The sequence below is a fragment of the Crocodylus porosus genome, unplaced genomic scaffold, assembly GCF_001723895.1.
Source record: "Crocodylus porosus isolate Cpor-Errol unplaced genomic scaffold, CroPor_comp1, whole genome shotgun sequence".
NCBI classification, from domain to species: Eukaryota; Metazoa; Chordata; order Crocodylia; family Crocodylidae; genus Crocodylus; species Crocodylus porosus.
This window is the reverse complement of record NW_017728943.1, coordinates 49,330,990-49,358,239: the sequence shown is the minus strand read 5'-3', so window position 1 is coordinate 49,358,239 and position 27,250 is coordinate 49,330,990. Positions and strand designations below refer to the sequence as shown.

General features: G+C 41.0%; 1 protein-coding gene across 27 annotated transcripts in view; it reads right to left on the bottom strand.

Annotated features, from left to right (window-relative positions):
- NRXN1 (neurexin 1) overlaps positions 1-27,250 on the bottom strand; it is a 1,194,206-nt gene that overhangs the window by 532,651 nt on the left and 634,305 nt on the right. For 16 of the 27 annotated variants that reach the window (XM_019549313.1, XM_019549329.1, XM_019549317.1 and 13 more), the window contains one exon: positions 16,098-16,217. In XM_019549313.1, the coding sequence (XP_019404858.1) occupies positions 16,098-16,217 (120 nt within the window). Of the gene's footprint in view, positions 1-16,097; positions 16,218-17,150; positions 17,178-27,250 lie in introns of all 27 variants that reach the window. The other 11 variants (XM_019549307.1, XM_019549308.1, XM_019549327.1 and 8 more) reach the window with 1 other exon arrangement.

Here is a 27,250-nt window from a genome sequence, read left to right as displayed (position 1 = left end):
GCACAGGGCTTAATGCCACCACATCTAGTCTGCTACTGATATCCAAGCTCAAATTGTTGTGGGCTCATTTCCCTTTGCTGTGACTGCATCTTGTATTGGCTGTCTGTTTTATGCCATCTAAATGTTAAAAGCTTATTCAATTTCTACAATGCTGTGTGCATGTATACATGAGACGCTAATTGTCCAGTAGCCAAATAATACTACACAATAGCATATCACAGCACCAACAGTGCTAATACACTACTACGCAGTATTATTACGCTACTGCGCAGTAGCATCACTAAAAAGGTGTTCACTGGTGGTACTGTGCAGTAACTCTGGTTACTACACATTTATTTAGTACTTGATTTTACAAGTACTAAATAAATTGAGCAGTAACTAACCACTGCACATTAGCATCTTGTGTAGAGGTGCCCTGTATATAATTTTCTGAGCCTTTATGAACGTTGTTATGGGCTCCCTGCTGCCTAACTGTAGTCTCATAAAGGATTAAGAAAAATGTAACTCTTCCATATTATGCTTACCAGGTCCTCCAAAATACAACAATCATTACAAAATTAACAAGCATTAGCCAATCAGAAACTTTGATGGCTAATGCATATGCGAAGTGGAAGACCTGGAAAACTGACAGAGTACAACAGCCAAGGAGTTAAGAGACAGTTGGCATGTCTACACAAGATGCTATGACACAGTAGCAACAAGCTACTGAACCACAGCTCACTGCTACTATGCAGTAGCATTGCTGGGCACTAACTGGTGACAGTACTGGTGGAGTTCATATGCTCATCTTTGGGAGTGTTTTGTAAGTTTCCTTCGAGGATCAGGACTGAGAGACTGGAGAGAGAGTGGTTTTCTTGTGAGAAATGTGCCCCCACTGGTAATTGGGTATTCCTGTCTTTGATAGATTTCTGGTGTGCGTTCATTCTGGTGCGCAGGTGTTGTTTGGTCTCAAAGGAAACTTACAAAACACTTCCCAGAGACGAGCCTATGAACTCCACTTTGTCAACCTCCTGGACACTAAAAATCATGGACTAAATATAGACATTGGATTTATAACACGTTATAACCTGCCTGACAGCCGACACCTCAGGTATCTCTCCACTATTCATCCCCCTTCTCTTCACCACCCCCCCAGCCTGTCTCTCACCCATTGACTCCTCAGTCTACATTTTCACTGACTGCCTGTCTTGTATGCAGCCCAGCCCAGCCTCTGGCTTCTTTACTCTTCATTCCATCGAGGAAGAGCACACACCAACTGCAGAAACTTCCTTAGCCTCACGAAGGGTTTTTGAACCCGAAAGCTTGCTTAAAAATTGTTCTCCAACTACTTAGTTGGTCTAATAAAAGATATCAGATTCACCCAAAGAACCTTGTCTGCCTGTGTCCTTAGACCACCATGACTACAGCCTACACCCCTGAAGTCTTAAATGTGCACTACAGAATACCTTAATTTGTCCAGGTAGGCCCCAGGTTGATTTTGAAGGGCATCTGTTCATGTTTACTTTGACAGTAAAGGAGACTTTTCTTACATCAGAATTTTCTGAGGTACCCAACAAAGGTAAAAGCATGGAAGACCCAGAGGTCTCAAAAATATCTTTTTTTTCTCCCTTGACTAATATAGTTTCCTTTAGGCATTTATTTTTTGTCTTGCCTTGTCTGTCTGTCTGTAAAGGACACATATAGGTGAGGATCAGGTTGCCTTAGTAACATAAGTCCAATTGTACAGGCATTGGAGGGACAGAATAATACCATCTTTTTGAACTGCCGCCCATCATTGTAGCATCTGAATATCTTCTGTGTAAAACTGACTGGCAATACCAAACTCCCTGATACAATTCATGGAGTCTTTAGCTCTTCTCTTTCCTTTTGGGTTAGAGAAAGTTCTGCATGAGGTGAGATTTTCTTTCTTTCTTTCTTTCTTTCTTTTGTTTCCTCTCTTTAAATTTAAGATAGGCTGATGAGTATTGTGAACCCTGCAGCTGAAGCTGTTGGAGAAGAGTAGGAGTTTCTCATCAGTGCTCTCTAAGTTTGGCTGGAAAGATTGGAGCCATTGTTGGACTACAACATCCAATCCTGCTGTGTCATGCATTATAATTAATCCTATTCAGAAACCCTAATGGTTACATAAAATGGACTTTTAATACATAATATTGTTAGAATATTATGGTTTATCAAGACTGGGGAATTCAATTAAAATTTTCAGAAAAGAACTGCAAGGAAATACACTAGTAGCAGTTATCTGCTCTCCTTATTGTTGTGCCTAGCTTTTGGCCACATAACTTTAGACTTGAACTATACAAGGTTTGACTATAAAATGTAATAATTGAAAGTCCTAAAGAACAGAGTCTAATAATACTTAGCAGGCAAATTTAAGTTCCATGAGAATATAATTAATTAAACCTTAATCACTTTCACCTTCATGACACTAGAAAAGCTTCCCAGATTTGATTTATAGAATTATTATGCCATCAGTAAAAGAAAGATTTTATTGACATACCAAAAACCAATTTAATTACTCCTGTGATTCCTCCAGAGGTAGAGAGAAATTTGTGTCTTTCTGACACTATGTTCTGTTTTAATATGGTACAACAGAAGATTCTCTCCAAGTATGGCCTTAGAGATCTCTTATGTAATTGGTATCATCTAAGAGATAAACACAATTATAACAATGCTAACCTTTGCCAGCCAGAAAGCTGCAAAATAGCTAAAGGAAGCGAGAATATGCTTTTCTTTTTTAGCTTTCTAAAGAGGAGATATGTGTGGTCACTCTGCGATCCCAAAATCCTTAGTTAAACGCTGATCAGAAAATATAGCCAGATTCAGCCTTGTGCATGAACCGTATTGCTGGTGTAATTGATTAAAACTGATGAGACACTAGAAGAAAAAAGATGTTGCAAAAGATTCCTTGTGTGGGGGAAAGCTGATCAGTTTCAAGTAGCTAGAAAAAATTCCCATAAAGGAAACTACAAAATATACTTTAGCTTCTCTGCCTTCTATCTAGTCCATTTCTAGTTTACCAGTAGTATTCCAGAAAAGCAACTTCTACAGTCATTATCAAGCAATCTTCTCTTGGTTTACACTTTCTTTTTTGTTAAGAATCAGCTTTCCACATCATCTTTTTTATTTATGGCATATGGAAATCACCTAATATCAAAATATCCCTGCAATATTCTTTAGATAAAATACCAAACCTATTACTCTAGGACTTGCTTTCAGTCAATCAGTCAATGAGTAAGGCTTTAACTCCTAAAACAGAGTTATGGAAAACCTGAAGACAGTAATTACTCCAAAATGTCCACAAAACAGTAACAATATCTGTCACAGTAAATCTTGGGCTCAGATCTTGTACATCTTATAAAAATGCTGAAAATCTATACCTGACAATAGTATGTGTTCCATTGACATTTGCTGAAAAGATCACTCTAATTAGGACTCCTTTGTAAATAATATTAGGCAAACAAATATAGGATGAAAGACATTTGTTCCAACAGCTTTTGGACTTGCTTCCTTTCTTTTGTCATTTTCTTCCTTTGAACTTCCTAACACTCTCCGAGCTTTCCCTGAAGAATCAACTCTTCCTCTCCAACAACAGCTCCTGGACAACCACTTGCTCTCCATTCCTTTTGCAACTTCCTTCCTTTCCCGAGGGCTTCCGAACTATCAGGCACTCTACCCAGAATTCTGCCTTTGCAAAAACTCATTAGGTGGAATCCTGAACCCTTTGAAGTCAGTGAAAGTTAGAGCACTGACTTTAGTGAGGCCAAGTTTCACCAACCTACTGCCTGTTTATAATGAATACCTAAGGTAAATTAGCAAACTGAGCTTTCCCAAAATAGTTCCTTTCAACAACCTGCCTTGCATTGTAGTTTTATTTGTATCACTCTTTATTTCTCCTGTGCACTAGGAGCCTCCTAGGGAAAATAATCATAAGAAGTATTTTACTTGCTGTGTTATGCAGGGCAAATTTTAATTCTCAGGTACTAGACAGAAATCCGGTGGCTGTAAAAGTACTCACAGCAATTTTCCACCCCTTCTCTTTAGAGCATGTGGTAACTTTATTAGTAACTAGCAATCTGTGACAGCCTACCTGGTTCTGTTGACTAGGATTTCTTAACACTACATTGAGAAGAAGCAGGGGTGGATCCAGAAGGTGTGGAATGGCATGGCTTCTTTCTGACCACATGGCAGAACACCAGCTGGAGCATTTTTTAAGTCCCTGAAGAAGGTAAAAATTCCCTGCTTCTATCCCCTCCATGCTCAGAGGCATGTTCCCTCACTTCCTTCCCCATTCCCCTCTTCCCCACATGCTGCTGCCACTGTCTCTATTGTGCTGGGAGTGAAGGGCACTCAAGAGTCACTCCAGCCGAGCTGCATGGGGCCTGGGCTCATCCCAGGACAGTGGCAGCAGTGATGGCAGTGGCAGAAGGGTTTTTCCCTCCTACCTGGTCCCCCTGGGTGTTCCTTGCCAGCCTGGGAGCAGGCACATGGTGGAGAAACCCACCTGCCTGCCACTGCTAACTGAGCCTAGCCCCTATGAAGTCTGGCTGGAGCAGGACAGGAATTCCCCTCACCCTGGGACAGGGAGGACAATGGCAGTGGTGGTGGAAGGGGAGGGCGTGGGACATACCTCTGAGCAGGGAGAGGAAGGGTATGGAATTCATATCTGCTTTGGGTAAAAAATGGCCCTTGATGTCTGCACCCCCACCCCAACACAGTCTGCCCACCTTGGTAGAGGGGTGGGGGAAGAGGTTAGGAGTAGGAGGTACAGCCAACCTTGCAGTGCCAATTGTCACTTTTGCACCCCACTTCAAAAACTCCTGAATTCACTTCTAGGAAGACGTACTGTAAGACTTAGGTGTTTGATTATTTTGCCTCCTGGTCACTGGTTTAATCAAGAATGAACGGGACTCAGCAAATCTGAATTAAATTCTTGGCTCTACTACAAAATCTATTTGTGACATTGAAAAAGGCACTTAATTCTTTCGAGAATAAGGGTAGTTCTTCCTTTACACCACACTTTGTTTGTCTTGTCTCTGATTTGCAGCTCTACAGGACAAAGAATGACTCTGACTAATATATTTGTGGGTTTTGGAGTTTCTAGACCAGTTATTCTCAACTCAGATTGTTCACCCAATACAACTGGATACTTCTGACTGCCTCAGTTCCCCATCTCTAAAATACACCCATCCTTCTTCTGATGGGTATATTTTGGAAATAAATGTACAGCAAGTTCTTTTGGTGTAAAGAAAATTAAGAAAGGAGAATTCAGAAAATTGTACAATGTGCGTGGTGGGCAGTTTATCCTGTTAGAGCTCTTCAGCTGCTGTCAGTGAGCTCTTTTAGCAGTCCTGACATTGACTAGGTCCTGTCAAGTTTGGAGCTGCTTTAGGAGGCAAGGCATTCTGACTAACAGTGCAATGGGCCTTACTGAAGTACACACAGGGGAGCAGTGGCTGAGCACACACTTAAAGTACCAATGTAACAATCTTTAATGGATGTGAGCAGCTGAGAGTAAGCTGGACCCACATGACTTAGCTATTATGCTTGGGCACTTTCAATTAGCCCTAAATTGGTTTAATATTGAAATCAATGGGTTTTGGTAAACAGCTGGTGCTATTTGCATGATTTAAATGGCTTCCCAACTTACCCCGGGCATCTTAAGTGGCATATACTATATTGATATTTGTGAAGTGCTCAGAAACTATATCGATGAGCACCATACAGCATTTCCAGGAGGAAGTGTATAATTCTTCCGTAAGAGATTAGAATGCATTAAGTAAAGCCAAGGGCCATGCCTAGAACAACAAGAAAATAAAATATTGTGTAGCTGCTTAACATCTAAGCACTGGCTATTCAATTGCTGGAGCAGAAGATCGCACAGCCCTGATTCATCCCCAAAGAAGGGGGATGAATTTGGAAAATGAATCCTGCTCAGAAAGAAGCAGGAATATGGGGAAAACCAGTGTGTGAATACATAATTAAAAATGGTATTATAATGCCAGGGAATAAATTAATCCTGTGCAGGAAAACTTAAACCTTGCATTTCCTTACTTTTGAGTGCTTGACTCTGCAACCACAATAATATTATTTCAGTGTGCTTTTTTGTGTGTGATTATAAATATACATTGATGGAACTATTTGCTTTATTACATTCTTGATATCAACACTGAGCTTTGATCACTGTCTTCTGAGTTGACAAAGAATAATTTTGGCTATGAATTTTCCACTTTCACAACTCCTTTCTCATTTTGGACTACAAGTCCAAAGGCATACATTTTCATAGTTTGAATACTACACAAGCATTCAATACAACAGGAATAAGAATAATAAAAAAAATCCTTGCCCACATATCTTTCTTACACATTATTTACACTGATCTACCTAATATTCTGGAGATACCATCCCTTGGTCTTGTCTTTTGAGATTCTAGGGGCTGTAAGTTGTAAGAGGGACTTCTGAGGTATGAAGCACTGTCACGAACCACATTATAACTGAGGGGTTTGTAAGATGCCATACAGGTCTTACTGATGGTGTGTGTGGTCTGGTTGAAAAGTTAATATAATGTTGTATCACTTTTGTTGCTTTTATCACTGTAATGATTACATTATGTTGCCTTTGTATATGATTTCGGACATGGTTTAACCAAAGGAACTAAGGGGATACATGCTTAAGGAAAAGGGTGCAAGTGAAATTGCTATGCATCTCTGGCCATTGTGATATTAGGGCAGGAATAGTTGCCACTCCTAAACGTTGTGGAGGAATGGGGCACTAGCTAGAGGAATTCCAGACACCCCAGGGAGTAGAGGAAGTTCTGGCAGATTCTGAGATGCATGAGCAATTATAACAATTGGGGATGGGGGGCTGCCTTGGAGGCATTTAGGGAACTATCTTGGGGATACAGCTGGGGACTCCTTGGATTGTCCCAGGCCTGAGGAAAGCCCAGGAACCCAGCAATAAGGGCTGGCAGGATCATCAGGAAGGCTCATCTCTGGAAGTGCTGGCAGAACTCTCACAGGGGCTAGGTAGTAGCCAGATGAGAGGGAAAGAAATGGAGCTTTTTTGTTCTGTCTTCAAATTTATGGTTAGTTTGTTTAGTATAATTCTTTTCTCCTATATAATAAAGCCTTTTGTTTTTTGTCTTCTTATTGATTGCCTGTGGTAAACAGGTGAGTGATATTCTAGACTCTCATTCTATGGAACAGGGGACCTAAAATTATTTCACAACCCAAGGTGAAGCCCCTTGGATCTCACAGCGATTCCTTTTATGCAGCCGTGGGGTCTGGTATAAGGGTAGCAGAGCTTAGGTTTGCAGGGATAAGGAATTACCCTGGGGCAAACCTTGGTCAGTTCTTTAGGACAAGCAGCAGGACAGTGAGAAGAAACTTGGGGCTCCAGGAATTCTCTGCATGCAGATTTCTGGCACATATCAAACAAGACACAGGCATGTCTCACTAACTCATTCCTTGTAGGCAGTTCAATTGATGTCCACTGTCTAGAACAGTGGTTCTCAACTGTTTCAGACTCAAGGCACCCCTCAGGAAATTACATCTCTTAGTGTTCACTCTTAGCTTTCACACTGACCACACAAAAATAATACAGCGACTCTTCTGATGAAAAGTACTCAGAACAAACACAAGTCAGAATGTTTTTGACAGTATGGATACCTATTGAAATCTTTGGGTTTATCTTGTGTATCATGTATCGCTCTTTGCACACCTACCCAAAGTGCTATGGCATCCTGGTTGAAAATAACTGATCTAGAAACTCCAAAACCCACAAATATATTAGTAAGAGTCACTCTTTGGCTAAATATGCTGCTAAATATAAAGTGCTAAATATGCTAAATATGCAAATAAATGCTGCTGTACTAACCTACAGAGACGTTTATTAGTTTAGTGCAGCCTAATAGGGCCATACATGTAGATGGAGAAGCTTCATTGTGGAGCTGATTAGGCAACTCCACAGTAAATGTTTCATGTAGACACACCCAAAGTGCCCATATTGAGTCCAGAAGGTAATTTTCTATTAGTCATCAGTTCTGATTCACACTGGGTTGAACCTGGTTAATATGTTGGCAGATTTTAGTCAATCAAGCAGCTCTAGGATAGGAGGTGATGGGTACTGATTGTGAATGGTGACCTGGTTCAGGGCCCAACAGTCTACAGAGGCAAAGGCTCCCATCTTTCTTCATGGAAGGGGCTCCAGCAGATGAGGTGGTCTTTCTTATGAATCCTCAGGCCAAGTTCTTCTGCAGGTACTCCCGGAGAGCAGAAATTTCTGGCTCTGACAAGGTATAAATGTGCCCTCACCAGGATCTTCACCACAGGCTGTAGATTGATGGGGCAGTTGTAATCTCAGTGTGTGGAGTGGACCTCTGCATTCTCTTTCTTGAATACTTCACCATGATTCTGGTATTTACTGGGCAATCTGGGTACGGTCTCAGGAGGCTGAGCCTCATTATGGGGGCTGACTTATGGCGTGGGGGGCTCAGGTTTGCTGTGGATTTCTGTTATTGGGTAGATAAGGAGAGTTTGTGATGATCCCAAGTGAGCTCCTTTATGGGGACTGGGGTGGCTTGTTTACCTTGCCTATTCTTCTGGGGCAGTAGGTAGTTGTGTCCTGGGGCTCCCATCATAGGGACACAGGTCATATTGGTGGCATAACTCCTATTCATTTGGAGGAAGGCAATACCACCTCCCACCCCAGTTATATAAACAGGTTTGAGAGTAGGAGCAGCGGGAAGAGTAACTGCAGAGAGTAGGGAATAGCTTCTTTCCTCCCTCTGTTCCTGGAGATGATGGTAAATTTGGACTGCCATGTCCGTAAGGCATCAAACCCTGGGGGTGATTCCACCCTTGCCAGTTCATCTTTTACCTCTTTCCTCAGCCTCCATTACAATTGGCACAGCTGGGCCACTTCAGTCCAGTGGGTGTCTGCTGTGTAGCAGTGGAAAAGGGACACATAAGCAGAAGCAGTACTCCGCACCTGGTGAAGGTTCCTTAATGCTACTTTTGCTGTTCGGGCATCATGGGAGTCATCAAACAATGTGAATGATTCTTGAAGGAATGCCTCCTAGTTCTGCAGGATATGGCTGTCATGCTGTACTAGTAGGGAGGTCCAATTCAGGGCCTCCCCAGTCAGGAGACTTATGATGTGGCTTTCTTTTGCCTGATCCATGGAGTAAGATTCATGGACTAAGGCACAAAAGGCATCATTGTATAAGATATCCCCTGAAGTTCCACTGGTCCCTTTTTGGGTAATAGTAGAGAGACATGGGACTCCACTGGATAGATCTGAAGTGCATTCTCTTCCCACAGCCATTGTTCCTTCTCCAAGCAGTATTAGGTATTCTCCTACCGCTACACCACCTGGGACTGAAGCCTGCAACTGCCAGCTTAGGCTTCAAGTACTTGTCATGTGAGGGCAAACTTGTTCAACCAGCTTTATCTGACATGTGGGTCTCTCCAAGTTATGGTGTCCAAGATGGAGTGACCAGCAAAGCAGCCTGGGATCAGTTTGAGTCCTACTGTTCAGGCATGTCCTATTTCTACTCAGGAGCTTAGATCTTGGAAGTGGAAGATCAGATGACCCCCAAGTAGTCAATCCATAAGGAGTACATGGGGGGGCACAGCTTTGCCAAGTCTGGGTGGTCTGATGTAGGCCAGGATGAGAAGTCATGTTGACCTAGGTTTGAGACTTGACAGGCACCCAGAAAATGAGGAAAGCACTGTTAATGACCGTCTGTGAAAAGTTTTGAGTGATTTGACTGCTACCACGTAGGAACTCTGGCTACAAACAGACATAACTTTTATCCAGGGACAAGTGCCCTAGAGGCAAGGACAGAATTCAATTCCCCAAGGCAGCATTAGTGAGATCTTTTTTTTCTGCCTACAGCCATTGACTTATTCTTTGCATCCTTCCAGTGCTGCAGTAAATAAAGCAATAGTACAGGTAAATGGTTTCTTCACTACACATGACCCTGATTCATTCACACCGGAAGTCCATTTTGTGGGATTATGTAATTCAAGACTGTGTGGTAATGCCTTTGTACAAAGCAGGGGTCATGCATGGTTGCAAAAAACAGCCTCAGTTTAGGCATTCCTAAATTGTTGGTCTTGATTCTGATATCTAAGGATGTGCTTTAACACTCTCTACATATAGTTTTTCTAGGCCTTATTAAAAAGAACTAAAACAAAAGAAAAAAAACCAAAAGGCAAACTTCCCCTCCCCCCCCCCAAACTCCTGTTTTTGTCTCTGGCCAGCCATTTCTGCACTATTGTCCTCTCAGTCTCATTTACCTCTCCTAATCTCAGAAGTCTAACTAGCAATTTCAGTCCCCTGGGGAGAGATGCTGTTGAGTGTCAAGGGACATGGGGATGACAAGTGTCAGAGGAAGGGTACTGAGTGCCAGAGAATGGTGGCATGTGCTGTTGTGGGATGGCACCCCTCCTCCCCAAGTGGGCACCCAGGACTGGTGCTCTACTCATTCTACCATCCTTGCTATGCTATTTTTTAATCTAGTCCCCATTTCTGAGGCTTTTCAATCAAAATCCACTGATTCCAATATTAAAACAAATTTAAGGCTAAGTTAAAGTGGCTAATCATAACAACCTCTCATAAAGGCTCTCTGGGCTTCTCATTCTAATCACAGCAAATCCTAGTTTTATCACTTCAGTATTACCCTCTCTGAGCCCCTGCCCATTGTTCAATCATAGTCTCATCCCTCCCATAATCTCTTTGTCCCTCCTTTAGACTGCCTGTGGCCAACAGGAAGTCCCACTGAGATAACAGGGAGGAAAAAAAGACTTCCTGCTCTCAAATCAGGTTCTGGGAACTAGAACCAATAGAATCTGCACCAGCACAGAGCTGCAGTTGCAAGAGAAATCCTGCCTAGTCCTGGGCATCAATTCCAGCCTTATTTGCTACTGGATACAGAAGTTAGTAAACCTTAACCATAGTACCATGATAGGCCTCCTAGGCTCAGGCAGACCATGACTAACTGATTTAGGCAATAATAGGAGGTGCTACCAGTCCCACCTGTAATCTTAGATTTAGGGCCTTGTTACAGGGTAATTTTGGGCAGCTCTTGGAGCTCTTAACACCTGGATTGTCCACACATTAACACCTGAAACTAGTTTTAAGCACTTGGGAGGTGGCTCAAAACTGCTCTAGGACAGGATTATCTCTGATATGTGCTACCCAGCTCATATTACACTAAGGTGCAGCCGTTCTAGAAGCCCTGCCCTTCCCAGCACCCCAGATTCCCACTCGCTGTCATCTTTCTCCCCCAACCCTTACTTGTACCTACCTGAACTGTCTGTTTTGGGGGAGCCTGTCCAGCTGTTGCTGCTGCCTTCTGGACTGGGGAGCAGGTAGGTAAACCCTGCAGGTTTACTTTCACCTCCCTGCTCCCCTGGGGCAGCCAGAGCAGGCAGTCCCACAAGTAAGTGCAGGGGGTCAGGGAGGCAAGGGGAAGCCTGAGGGGCATGGAAGGAGAGAGGGAGGGAAGGAAGAAGCCCCAGGGGTGGGGAGGAAACCCCAGGGGTGTGGGGGGAGCTGGGGGAGTTGCAGGGGGCAAGCCTGGAATGGGAGGGCAGGGGCAATTCTTACCTTTCAGATCTCTAGGCCCTTCCTGGCCTGAATGTGTGACTGCTCCAAACTCGAGTTAACACTAGCATTGTTGAACATTTAAGCAGCTCAGTGTAACATGTAACAAGCCCCTTAGTGTTGTAATCTCAGCCTACATCCCACAGTTGCGTCAGGTTGTCTTGAATTCAGACTTGACATGTTATGAATTTTTCACTGTATTTGCACCCAGGCAAATCTAGAAGCAAATCCAATCATGACTACTGGCAACATTATATTTATGAGGCACTGTAACTGTGACTGTACAAAACTGAAAAAAATTGCTATGTATATACAGTGATCTTATAACATTATTTCATTTATTTCATTTCTTAAAAGTCATACTTTTTGTGGTAGACAGGCATCAAAATAGGAAGAGACCTCTTTTTTTTAACCTTAAGGAAAATGTTGATTTAATGGATTCATTTAATTCATGTTTCAGATAAGGAAGTTTCCCAATCTGTCTGGCTAAAAATGTCACATTTCTGGCCAGAAGAAACTGCCTGGTAAATTCTACACCCTTAGAAAGAAGGATTTTAAAAGCAGTTTTGACACAGGATTAGCTAAACTATCATAAACACAACTCTGATATATTATTCCCTTATGGTATCAGACAGTGTTGAAGTTGCCCTGTAATTTGGCACACAACATTTCTATACTAATGTAACGTGACAATGTTATTATGTCCGCTATTTTCCATGCCATAATAGTGGTATTTGTTTCCACAAATATGACATTACACTCACTAATGTGGTTATACTTATGGACTGTGGTATTGAAAGCAGATGTAAACTTATCATTTGATATAGATTTTTTATTTTTTGTTGTTGCTGTTATTGCCAGAATCATTTTCAACCCAGCTCTTATGAAAAAAGCTGACTACCCTGGGAGGACAGCTTTCACTCCACAACCTGCTGTTAGTAATACTTAGGATGTTCATGATGTTTTTTCCCAGAGGAGCCAAGATGCAGCCATCCATTTATAAGAATAGTCATTAACTGTCCTTTTTGCACAGTCTTCTATATAATCGTATTTTGCAGGAACATTTTCTAGTGGTTTGCTTTGTACTTAACAATATAACACTTCCATCCTAACACATCTAGAGAATATTGTTGCCCTCCATCTCCAAGTGTGATATCTTGGGAAAAGAAAAAGTGATAACCTCCATGTCATTTTAAGTCAAAATGCCTGTTCATTGATCCTCTTTCAGTAAATAGGAAACATCACTATCTAGCATGTCCCTACCCGTGCCATCATGTATACTAATAGTCCGCAAACATTGTATATCTCGTACAACGGGCATCCATAAATTCCCATTTGACATATACTTTCTTTCTGATTCTAGTGGTGTTTTTTAATATAGTCTCAATCATGACAGCTGATCCAAGCTGACATGGATCACTCTTTCCATGGATAATTTCTTTGTTCTCCCCGCGAGTACATTCCCTGGATGCAGTCATGAGATTTTTTCCCTCCTTTCCAACAAAGGCATATGGAACACACTCATCTTGGGGAAAGAGGAATCCATGTTTCAGATTCTTCATTTTGAGTTGATCCCCCAACTTGTGTTAATAAAACCATTTTATTAAAAATTCCACTGACTTCACAAAAATAAGGGTATGATTTTTAGGCAAGAAAGTTAAGGCAAACTTATTTGGTATACCAGCATAGATAATACAAGTCTATTTTTCCCTATTCCTGCACCATTTCCTTTGAACTCTCTTCTGTGGAAAGTAAGGGAAAGAATAATACAAATTACTACAAGAGATATACAGTAAAGACTGGGAACAGCGTGCATGTCAAACATCTGTGAAGAGAGGTCACAGTAGTTGACGTACTGAAAATATCAACTTAAACACAGTAATGTCATTTGTGTGAATTTAAAAAATAAGATCATTAAGACTTGCTAGCAAAAAAAGGCAAATACCCAGGTTATTCTGGTTCTTTGAACCTCCAATAAATAGATGTGATTTTGTATGCTACTCTTATCAAATCACCAGTATTTTTCTAATTTTTTTGCATTTGTATTACTTGGAAGGAAAAAAAACCCTTTTAAAACTATCCTAACACATCTTTTTATTACTTCATTATGTGCATACACACTTGACAAATAAAAACTTGTGTTTTACTTCAGCTCATAAATATAGAGTACACGTCCAAACTTACAGAAAAACAAGTTTAGAAATTGTCTTATGTAGCAAGGATAAGCTAGAACATCAGCTACTGCAATTCTGTGTAGCCATCCTAATCTAGACCAGCTGAGAATCACTCACATACATTATTAAAGTGCATTTTATTTTCCAGAAACAAAATAGTGTTACTACTATAAATGACTGTAAACCAAATCCTCCCTTCCTTCCTTTCTTGAATGAAACTTCTGTTGACATCAGTGGCATTTAGTGATACATTGCCGAACTTTACTCAATGTTTTGAGACATGTAAATGTTATTTCAACCTTGTACTAGCTTTTTAATCATCATTCTTTCCATCATGCCTTTCTCAAACAATAGCACTGAAAAGCCTATGAACATATGGATAGTATCCAGATTAGCACAAAAAACAACTGTCATTAGTACCATAACAAACCCCATCCCATTAGATCTGCACTGTCAACCTTAGAAATAATTTAAATCTCTGAGGACTTAACAAAAGGCACTGTGCTGAATGCATTGCATTTCAAATCCTGGTTTGAAACAGAAAGTATATCTCCAAAATAGCTTTTTTCACATTTGTGATGAAAGTTTATTAATAACTGGCAGTCTGGACAAAAATATCCTTTTGGTAGTCATGCTAAAGATATGCATATCCTTCATCAGAAAGGGTGCACTCAGTTACCTGATTGTATACAGCACATTCTACAATGTGACAGGAACAAAAATGCAATGGAGCCCTTGCAGAGAAGTAGTGACCCTGTTAATAGAAATGTATTAATACATTCTACTAAATTGGTTAATAGTGCAATATGTGGCACCCACAGACTCCATGTGCAGAAAAAGTGACTGATTAAATGGATCCGTAAACAAGAGTTTTTTCCCTCTGGAACAGATATAGCATTACAACATTTTTCATATTAACTGATTAATTCAGGAAAGCATGTGTATGTTCAGAATTCACAATAGACTAGAAGGCACTTGCGTATAAAATGAAAGGCAGAAAGAGGATTTCATTCTATGTGTCAGATAGGACAGTTAGTGAATTGAGATTTTTTTATACTGTTAAACAAAGAAAGACGTAATAATCAGATAAGAAAAGGCAAACTACTATCAGAAGAATTTGAACTTTCACCAAAAATGATGAAACTCCTTTCAAAACTGCATCACATTTTCAGCCAAGACTAGAACTATGGAGAAGCAAGATAATATGGGCTATTGTAACAGCTTTTCTAACTTGATTGAAATGAGAAACAATGGGAGTTTCATGAGAACCCACTGCCATATGTTTCCTATATATTTTAATTTCTAATCTTGATTAACATGTTTGAACCACATCATCTGAGGAAAACAATAAGTCTTTTTAGATCACCATACTTACTAAGCTGGTTTAGATGTTGTCCAAGTCATGAACCTTGTTGCAGACCAGAAAGCCAAAATAATATATATGGTAGCCATAACTGTTTGATTAGATTGCCATAACATTCATGCTCTCATTAAGATATGTGTACAGATAGCCATGAAATTCAAGATGCTGAGTCTAAGTGAAATATACTTCTTATAAAGAAGCAGAGTTCACAATATCTGAACATCTCAAAAGGGATGCAGTTTTATCTATTGTAAGAAATGTTGGTAGTATCACAGGCCTTAATCATACCTTTACTATTTCCATTTTACCTCAGTCTAACTCCACTTAGGTCAATGGAGCAAGACTGGCATAAAACTACTGAAACTGGTGAATCAGGTTCCATATTATTAACATATTTCAGCTTGTCCTTGAGGAGCAGATGCTTGGAACATGATATGTGATTTTATTCAGCTGAAGTTTAAAAGAACTAAAACACTATGAGTGCTTTTTATTTGACAGAGCTTAGTGCGTCACCTAAAGAAACTGACAAAGAGAGATAATGAGCCTTGTCAACTCTTTCATAGTAATTACAGCCCTCATGATATAATGTTAAAAAATTATAATATCACTTAAGATAATAAAATGTAAAAGGTTTTTTAAATCAGGGGGAAAAAAACCTATTTGAAACATTTATGCAAGAGGAGATTCATTTGAAGTAGGTAACCATCAATGCAATAGATATGCAATCAAATGTAATAAACCCAAATTATTTCACAATGTTAGATATAGTATCATTGTCCACAGTGTACACTGTAATGCTTCTATCATCCTTTCTACAAGCATCACAGATGTTTCAGGGCTTACAATTGCAATTAAATATCTAATATTAAAATAATATAAAGTTTTAGGTACTTGCTTCAAATACTGTCATAAAGCTTTAAGGCTTTCAGAGAGATATTCTCTAATATACTTACGGTCGTTGCATAATGGTCCACTAAAGGAGGTCATACTACAGTCACAGCTAAATCCATCCCACTGCTGTAGGCACACTCCTTGGTTTGCACATGAATCCTCTTGGCAGGTTGTGCTGGGGCCTGGTAAAAACATATAGAAAAAGGACTTGCACTTTGTTTTTCAAAGCTATATGTTTCTCTTTGGATCACACGGCATCTTAAACAAGTGATCAAAACTGATAATCAAGTAGAATGTCTTTAAACTTTCTGGTTTATGTGGAGGCATGTAATATTATGTTGTCTTTCAGTTTGCTTCTAAGATTGACACAACTCAATGCAGCAATATAAAAAGCACAAACAGAAGGAAATACTTAATTTTAGTCACTTGGAATCTTCATGTAGCAAGTTACTGTTAATTTCATCTCACACCTCGTATTTTTTTTCCAGAAAACCTTATTTTTGTTTTTCCTGCAAAATGTGTTCCAGCCATGGAAAATAAGAAACAAAGCTTAAGGAAACTAAAATCAAGATCAGAACGTTTAAAACAAGCAATGAAATGAAGATAAGTGACAAAGTACCATCAATCCCAGAAATTACTGTAAAAAAAGTTGTATAAAAAAAAAAAGGAAGTTTGGGGGGTTTTTTGGTATTGATTCACATGCTTTAGGGATCCCATGCAGGTTCTCCTTTAAGGGGAAGAAAAATGAAAAAACAGAATACTAATAACCTGGCATGCTCAGATGTGACATGCACATGAAAAACAAAGCTATTCTATTTCTAGAAAATCAGAGCTAGAGCTACAGAAAAATAAAAATAATTTAAAATAACCCTTTAAAATGTGTAGTCAAAGCACTAAAGCAATCACTGTACAAACAGAATCAAGACTGAAAGCCTTTATGCAAACGATGTGGTTAAATGAAGGTTCGTGTATCACATTATTTTAGGAAGAAAAAATAGCAAAATTCTGAAATGAAGCAACACTCCTTAGTTCCTAAATGTAAAGAGCATATAGTGTGGAAATCCAACTGTGCATTATGGGTTTCAGTCTTGTTTAATACACACAGGGCTATCTACCTTGCAAATCAGCTTTCATCAATGCAACTTTGCCAGCAAAATAAAAAAAAGCAAAATATATTAAATGTTAGTAAGCAATATTGAAATGGCAGCAAACACAGAAGAAAATCATTCAAAGTGCATGCTGCTGTTAGAGAGAAAGAAATGCCATATAACACAAACAAATTAATGCTAATAGCCATAAATCTCCAGGCAAGCCAAAATGAGAAAGCGGTAATTTGCTAGTATTTTACTACAAATATAATGGTTAATTGAGCTGATGACATGTAATGAAGGAAAATTAAAAGTTTTTTTTCCCCCCCCTTTGGATAGATATGAATGCATTAGCACTGTGAATGCATGGCTGCATCCTGACTAGCCATTTGTCACGTTCAGATACAGCGGATTCAGCAGTCATTAATATATTATCCCTTCCCATCTTCCTCTTCTCTAGACCTTTTTCTTTGACTGGAAGAATCAAGATTGAAATACAGATCATGAACTTTATATATTGCCATGGATTTAGACATGCAGACGTGCCACTGACATCATTAATCAAGGGCAGAATAGGGTTCTAAAATTATAAACCTTGTTTTCAGTTATTTTGGAGATGGACACACTCTCTTGATTTAAATTAAAGCTCATTGAAAGATCCTAGTGTGGAATTATTTTCTTTCTAAAAGATTGATGTGTGCATGTACATTTAGACATATGCTCAAATATCTTGTTGTATTTAGACCCAAAAGTTCATTTTAGGATTACAATTAGAAATTGAGTATACTTACAATTACAGCTCCAGCCAAAATCATATATTATCTCAAGTATGTTTGGTCTGTATGCAAAACTGCCCAGAACTACTGGATTAAATTTAGATCTTAGACAAAGAGCAAAATGGTGGTTGAGCTGTTTTCAGAAAAGAGGCATCTAGGACAGCCACTTCACTTTTCTAGCAGTTTTTGTGCTAAAATGGAAAAGTTCATTTTAAACATTTGGGCATTACATCATTTTTTCTAGAAGTAGGTATTATGATGACAGGATTCCATAGCTGACAAGACACACACATTTTTTTTTCCCACCAGATTCTGCTGCTCAGAAACTTTACAAATATGAAGTGAAAATATCTGTAGGTGTTTAAATGCTATATATTCATGCATTTATTTACACTTTAGTTATGCAATGTTAGATCTCCTCATCTACTTGAAAGTAGAACAAAAGTCACAAGGACCTGAAGTACAAAAAACACAATGACAGAAACAAAAAAACTATGAATGCTAAAATGCATTGATAAGGAAGGAAATACCTTTTGCGGCTCATTAAACAATTGCCTGAATGAATCTTTGCTATTGCTTTTATTATTCTGAGTGTTCTTGTATATTATGTAGAACTATTTTCAATTTGTATTTGTTAAGACATGCAGATTGGCTACAATTTTCATAACTGTTTTCAAGTGAAAATAGCATACTAGTTGCAAAAATAAAAGGAACCTGTTTAAATGATGCTAACAAATGTTGCAAGACACATGACCATGAATTCATTTTTTTCTGCAGACTTTACAGAGCTATTTTTATTTACCTAAAATAACAAGAGGCTCTTATATACTCCTTCAAACACTTGTCTTGCAGTTTCAGTACAATACAAATAGTATTACTGTGTTTAGTTTTCATGCAAGACTTGATATATTGATTGGATTTATTTTATTTTAACTTTCAGTGTAAATTCATTTTATATTGGTAGGACATATTTAGATTCATTTTTGGTTGTAGAAATGTATCTTAAAATTTTCATTCTACTTAGTGGCACGTCACAAAGTTTTATGACAAGGGTATTAAACTCTCTTTGCCCCCTGGACTGGATCTAGACTGATTTGCTCCTTATGGGACAACTCAAGATAAGGGTGTGGTGGGGCAAGCAGCAGTGGTAATGGGAAAAGTGATGCTAATGTCCATGGGGATTAACTCAGTTGTCATTTGCCCTTCACTACTGACATACAGTACCAACCCCCAGATTCTCCATTTCTTGGATTTTGGTGGTGGCCTACACCTCTTACCATCTCCCACAACTTCCAACCCCAGATGATATGGCTTCATAGTCTGGATCCAGCCCCTCCAACCTATGTTTCACACCCTTGTCTTAAAGTACCTCATAAAGGTAGCTTATAATTTCCTTGTGTCACCACTGTACAGTATTGGAGGTAGTGAGAAACATGTCTCTACGTGAAGCACTAATTCCACTTGTAAATCTAAAGCAAAAACTATCTTTGATTTTACTAGATCCAGGTATGGGATTTACTGAATAACATGTTATAAAATCGTTCACTTTTTAAAGTATTCTGGGATAAATTTTGTATGTTATTCTGGCGTTAGCTTTTCTAGTCATTGAATTTTGACAACAGAGTTGTTTGCACAAAGTTCAAGAATAACAATTATGTGAACTTCAGACATTTTTCTTTAGCTGTTATCCCTCAGTTTTGTCATCCTTAAAGCCTTGCTCTGCTTACCCAATATGAATGCATGTGAAAAGTATTTAAAACCACAGCATTCTGTAAATGCTTATGTTTCACATTAAGCATATTTTCATGCTAATGAGGTTAAGGACATAGCAGAGTCTAATAAATGAAGACCCATAGTCCACAGGGATGAATTGCTTCAACAGAACACTGAATAGGTACAGAAGTTTCTCCCTTCATAGCAAGTCTGGAGCTGAGTTGAACATACAACTTCAGAACCAGGTATGGTACCCAACTCTTACAATTTTATCACAATTTTCTCTAGATTTGGTGTTTTTGTTAAAGTCACAGCTCATGGAGTCAAATGATAGAATCTCCGCTTTCTCTTGCTTTAAAAAAAGCATGTTTCTAGCCCTTATGATTAACAGAGAGAAGTTGATTCAGGAACTAGAAGGCCTATCAAAAGAATCAAATGATTTATGAGCCAATGTCATGATTTTTAGAAGCCTGATTCATGATTTTGGAATATTTAAAACTTGAAATGATATACCCTTCCACAAAGGGAGGACTTTTAGAAAGCACCTTTCCTGCAGTCAGCTCAGACAGGGGAAGATCTAGAGGCAATGTAGTGACATTTCTGACCATGTTGCAAGAGCAGCAGCTGAGGACTTTCAGTCCTGAAGATGGTAAAAATTCCTATCTTTCCTTTCCCTTCATGTTCAAAATCAAATCCTCTCCTCTCCTATTCTTTTCTTCCCTGCCTGTCACTGCCAGCATCCCCACTGTCTCAGGTGTGGAGTTCCTGTTCTGCTCCACCCAGTCTGGGTGGGGGCCAGGTTCTAGGGGTGTACGAAGTGGACGCTATTCAATTTGGATTTGGCCTGAATCAGGGACAGTGATTTGATTAATTGATTTGGATCGCTGTCCCTGATTCGATTTGGCTGAATTGGAATCTGAAGATTTGATGCCGATTCAGAGAATCAGTGATTCAGGCATACACAGCTTTAAATGTTTTTTCTGCATACCTTAAGGTAGCAGGTGTGGCTCGTGATTGCTGCAGTGCTGGGGCACATGGAGCATCCCACAGGAGTGTGTGGCGGGGGGCCCCCATGTGCTTGGTAGTGAACCCAGAAGTGGACCGGAAGTACTTCTGGTCCACTTCTGGGTCTGCCAGGGAGTGTGCTGGGAGACCACCCCACATCCTTCCCTCCCCCCGTCTCAGCTATCAGCCACAGGGGGACCCTGGGTGCAGACCCAGGAAGTCCCAGTCACCAAGCCGGGCACAGAGGGGTGGGGGTGCGGCCTAGTACACTCCCCAGCGGACCCAGAAGTGAACCAGAAGTGCTTCTGGTCCACTTCTGGGTCTGCTGCCAAACATGCTGGGGAGCCCCCTGTGCTTCTGTGGGACACTCCATGTGCCCCAGCATTGCAGCATTCACAAACTGCCTGCTACCTAGAGGTATGCAGAAAAAACATTTTAAGTTGTCTCTATGTCTGAATCGCCAAATCTTTCTAAATCTCTCTGAATCGATTTGGAGGGTTCTGATTCAATTCAGAGAGATTAGAGGGTCCTCTGATTTGATTCAGATTCAGAGATTCAGCCACTGAATCAGGCCAAATCTCTGCTGAATTGAATCAGGGACCAAAGCTTCTCACAGCCCTACTGGGCTCAGCCTGGCACAGCGGTGGCAATGTTGGGAAAGTGGGTTCCTTCTCCCCATGCCTGGTCCTGGCCTGGCAGAAAACACCCAGGGGGTGTTCTCTGTTCTCTTTCACCAATATCCAGCTTAAGCGAGTCGGCTGAAGCATAGAGATTACTGCGCTCCAGCAGACTCCAGTGTCTTCATGCTTAAAAATGGTGGCGAAGGCACTTTAACTAAAGCTCGTTGAATGAGCTTTACTCAAAGTGACCCTGCTACCATTTTTAAGCATAGGGACACTAATACATGAGATGTTCCAAGTGCTTTAATTAGAGTGGCTCTTGAAACCGCTTTAAAGCACACCCACACTCCCAGAGCACATGTATAAATGCCCCATGGTTGCCACCCTCCTGGGCTAAGCCAAACCCCTATACAGCCCAGCTGGAGCCGGACAGGAACTTCCCTTGCCCCCAGAACAGCGGGCATACCAGCAGCAGCACGTGGCGGTGGGGGGAATGGGGTAAAGATGGGAAGTAAAGGAGGGAAGAGATCATGCCTCTAAGTACAAAAAGGAGGGGATCAGGAAATTCTTACCTTCTTTGGGACTTAAAAAAGTCACCAGCCACTGGTCCTGTGGCATCATCTCCCCTCCCTGGGGGGGAGAAGTGGGGTGGAAGCTGAGAGTGCAGCCACCCTGCAGTACCAGTCACTGCTCTCTCACCCCACTTTGTAAATTCCTGAATACACTTATGAGCTCGGACGGTGGATACCTAGTTTCCAGCACTTAGTTTAGCTTAGTATAAGCATGAGAATTTTCAGTGTAAAATCATGCCTGTGCTCCAGGGCCCTCACATTTGCCCCTCTCAGCCACATGGGCCTAGGAACCTAACCCATTGTTTTTTGCACTAAAATACTTTTGGAACCTTTCCAAGACACTTGCAAGAGAACTGTTTGTCCTTCAGCCTGAATCGTGGGCAGGGTGTTGTCAGGACTTTCAGCACTTACATGACTTTGCTTTCATCCTCAGTGATAAGAGGGCAGGTTCCATCTGTAGTTAAATCAGCACCGGGGCTCTACCCCAGGCATGTAAGCTAACTCAAGGATGAAGAATTTCCAAACCTAGGTCAGAGGTTTTTCTGTGTGGTTGATAAAGGGATTGGCTTTAAATCCCAGATAAATACCTAAGTTAACTACACAGCCTCAGAGGCTGGTTGATAAAAATAAGAGTAGCTAGTCTTCTTTTAAAGGAAATCAATCTGAAATACAGACATTATACAGGATATAATTTTGACCTGGCTGAATAAGAACTGACTATTAGGAAGAACTCACTATTAGGATATGTATTTAGGGAAGTAAATTTAGAGAAGTATGATTGTCTTTCATTTTATGAGGCAGTCATCCAGAAATTATAAAGCAGCAGCATGGGAGATCTCTAGATTCTACGCACCTAAGATTTTCTGTAGCTCCTTTAAACAAGCTGGGTCACAACTTTCCTGCCCTTATAGATGTGCGTGCAGGGCTCAGCCATGCTCTAAATGAATTCGATTGGAGTTTTGCAATTCAGTTTGGTGGGAGCACGACTTTTAGGCATGTAGAACAAAAAAATGAATGGCTTCTTACATCTGTAATAAGCAAGTGTACAGAGTAAAACAAGGACCCACTTCAAAAAACATCCAGCTATTTTTTTATAAGTGCCTTCACAATCATAAACTTTCTCTTCATATTGATGTAAACTTAAAAGGAAAAATGTAGCCTCAAATTTATATGGGAAATTATGGTTTACATTCTTTTTGCCAGGCCAGCTTGTTTAGCTCCTTAAATATATATACTGTTACAAACAGTAAACATCTGAAGCAAAACATTACTGATAAATGACTGCAAACTGATTTGTTTGTAACATAGATTGATATATTAACCAATTAACATTTTGGTTCTGTGACACTGATTTTATAACTGTGAATACTGCCTCTTTTAAAATATAAAATGATGGCTGAAATTATGAAGATCATTTTTAATAACAATCAAATATTCTATGTAATGATTTTATTCTGAATAAGTTTTCACTATTACAACATGTTTTTTGACAATGGTTCAGTTCTATTTTACAGTCTAAATATATAGATGATATTGGCTTTTTATTTTTAAGAATAAGCAGATATGTTTTAAATGATGGATAAGAAAAAATAGGGGAAAAAATCAGAAAATGTGATTAAAATTTAACTTGTAAACTAGTTTGACTGTAAAATCATGCATCATATGTTGATGTATGTATGGAGTAGGTGGTAAGCCATGTAATTTCTCAGGCTAACCCTACCAACTTGATCTGATACCAAACAAAAGCCCATCAAAATTCATGAAAACATGAAGAATGTGTGTGTGTGCGCGCACACTTTTTAAGGTAATAGAAGATTTGAGGCTATGGATCAGATGATAATCTTCAGGTCACACAATACACAAACGGACTCAGATATTAAATCATTAAGTGCTGCAGGACCTATATTTTAGGCACCTGACTTCTGAAGTGGAATCTGCAGCTTTAAGTGAGGCACCTAAACACAGAAGATGCAGCAGCCAGCAGCATGCTAATTTGGGAAGGAAGAAAGGGGAAGGTGCCCAAGTGGACAGCCAGTAGGAAATGCCATAGACGGGGCTGTGTCTTAAACTTTACTCTTTTCTTCAAGACCGAAGAACTTCCCTGATATAGGCACCTATGTCAAACCCTGAAACCTCCCCTGAACTTTAGGCACCTAAGTCATCCCTATTGGGGTTGAAGAACTGACTCTTAAAATACAGTTGTAAGTGGTGGCATTGCTTCCTACTTGTTATATAGTAGCCAAGTGGTTCAAGCAATCCCTCAGGGAGTGGAAGACCTGGGTTCAAATACACAGTTTTGATATCAGAGGAGAGTGGGTTAACCATTATGAGTGGGGGTGAGGGCACACATTTCAGTCTCCAGTTGAAGTTGGATCACCATACAGGAAGAAGTGTAACAGTCTGGGGATCTACAAGAGGGATAAGCAAGGAAGGTACTCATCTACATGAGTTCCAGACTCTCCTCCCAGGGTTGTTTATGCATTCTGCATTAAATGAATAAATATGTCCTTGAAACTTAGCACTCCTATCGTCCACATCACTGGGCTAGACAGGCATGCTTTGGCCACACTGCTGAGTGAAAATAGCCTTGGCTCTTGCATTTTCTGATTAATTCATTCCTGTTGGTGAATGTTAAGTATAGTCAAAGCAGGCCCCTCTGGGAATTTAGGCACAGGGGGCGTCTTTACACATGCTCCAGGGTGGCGGGGGCATCATTAATAGGTGAATAGCCTTGGGCACTTAAGAGGTTAATGTTTTAGGAGTTTTAAAGATAAAGCTTCCAGTCTTAGACACTTAAAGTACATCTATGTCCTACTTCAGTCATTTATGGGGAAATTCTGACTGGACTTTAAGGCTATGTACAGACATTCAAGAAGCCTAAGGTGGATTTGGACTAACTTATGTGGGTTTCTCTAAGTGGATTAGGTAACACCCGTGGGGGGGGCATGCAGGTTGCCTGTACTGGCTGAGCTCAGGAGTTTGAGGGTGCTCCTGAACTGCCAAGCACAGCTGAGCAGCTGGGCCACCCCGATCAGCTGCCAGTCACATGCCCCCTCCGCCTTCCCCGGCCAGCTCTCTGTTAGCCACAGGCATCTGTGAGCTGTACACAAGCAGCAGAGTCAGCAGTGTGGTCTGCTCCATGGATCAGTGCTTGCTTGCAGGGGCACGGGGGTTCCTGGGTAGGTTCCTGCATACCCATCCAGGGACCTCCATGACCCCTGTGAGTGGGCACACACCCACAGAGCATGAGTGGGCTGCAGGGAGTAGACAAGCATCCCTCTTCCATCATCATCAGTCACCGACATGGCAGCTGCAAACAGCAGAGGCAACAGCCCACTTATGCTCCTGGGTCTCTGTACCTATTTGTGGGAGGCATTGGGGTCCCTGGGTGGGGGAACTCACCAAGGAACCCCCATGTCCCCCACAAGTAGGAGCATGAGTAGGCTGCAGAGGATGGACAAGCTCCCCTCCCGGCCTTTCTCCTGTACTTCCCCCTCACCTGTCATTGTCAGACCTGTGCTGATTCTGCTCTGAGAGCCTGGGGATGGGGCCAGCTGGGCACTTGGCTGGATCCGGCTGGGCACTTGGCTGGAGCAGCAGAGCAGCATGGGCCAAGTTCCAGTGCACCTCCCTGCGGGGGTGGGGGGGGGGGAGTTATTCAGAGCCTGAAAAGGAGCCTGGGATGCTGTGGGACAGTGAACTAATTTGATTTGATAGGGAATCTGGTGCAGAAGTTTGATGGTCTGGACTAACCTGATTGGAATAAAGTTGAATGTACATTGATCTAAGACTATGCCATTTTTAGTCTGAACTATGTGCCCCAAATTTCTGTACAGATACAGGTTTGGTTTGAATTCCATGCTGAGTATGGATTATGTACAATATTTCGAACTAGCCTTAGGTTTTGGCCTGCTTAAAAATATTTTGGTTTGTTCTTGTTAGAATCACATAGACACCATATCTAAGGAAAAGTGAGCTATGGGTTTTATACATTTTTGTGCCTCATCAACAGAATTTAAAGTGTTTACTAAAGTTAAGTTAAAGGATGAATCAGTTGCACCTGTGCAAACCTACAGTGCTCACAAGTATCAGTAAAGACAGAATTTATCTAGCAGAACCTTCATACTGATGAAGTCTAAGAAATAAATAACTCAGCTTGTGCAGCTTAAAAATACTTCCTTAATGTACACTGAACACACTTGATTGGAAAGTCATTGAGACACACAGAAAACCTCACAATGCCATTTCTACAGTTACTTTGAGAGGTAAAATGGCACATTAGAGAAAGAAAAAATATGTATAACAGAATGGCCACAAAGCTTAGAATGATAGGACTAAAATACATATAGGGACACAGGACAAATTTATGTTATCTAATATAGCGAAGTGAACATCTGGGAATGTCTCCTAGCCAAAAGGGAGGTGTACACCCAATGGAAGGGAGGGGCCATCACCAGGACGGACTATATTGCTTGGTTGCTTGGGGCTGCAGGGGCGCGGTCAGGAAGGCCAAGACAGATATGGAACTGGGACTAGCTACCCGGATCAAGGACAACAAGAAATCCTTTTTTAAATACATAGGGGGCAAAAAGAAGGTACCAGGTAACATGGGTCCCTTGCAAGACATGTTAGGAAATCTGGTCATCACACCAGATGACAAAGTTAACTTATTTAACAACTTATTTGCCTCCATTTTCCTGAGCAGGGACCAGATCAGCCCCCCCATCAGGACCCCCTCAGAACCCAGGGGAGGCGCACCCAGGCCAAGGGTGAGTGAGGATCTAGTCAGAGAACTTCTGGAGGGACTGGATGTATTCAAATCAGCTGGTTTAGATGATCTCCACCCAAGAGTGCTGAGGGAATTAGCTGAAGTCATTGCGGGACTTCTGGCATGGCTTTACGAGCACTCGTGGTGCTCTGGTGTGGTGCCAGAGGACTGGAAGAGGGCCAACGTGGCTCCCATCTTCAAAAAAGGGAGGAAGGAGGATCCAGGAAACTGTAGGTCAGTTAGTCTTACCTCGATCCTGGGGAAGTTTTTTGAGAGAATTATTCTGGCACATGTCAATGAGGGGCCAGCGGGGGAGGTTATGCTTAGGGGCAACCAACACGGGTTCATTAGAGGCAGGTCCTGTCAGACCAACCTGGTGGCCTTCTACGACCAGGTCACAAAATCCTTAGATGCAGGGGTAGCAGTGGACATAGTCTTTCTGGACTTAAGGAAGGCCTTCGACACTGTCTCTCACCCCGTTCTCATTAAAAAAACTAGGGGACTATGGTGTTGACACCTACACAGTCAAATGGGTCGCTAACTGGTTGGAGGGCCACACCCAGAGAGTGGTGGTGGATGGGTAATTTTTGACTTGGAGGGATGTGGGCAGTGGGGTTCCGCAGGTCTCAGTCCTCAGGCCTGCACTGTTCAACATCTTCATCAGCGACTTGGA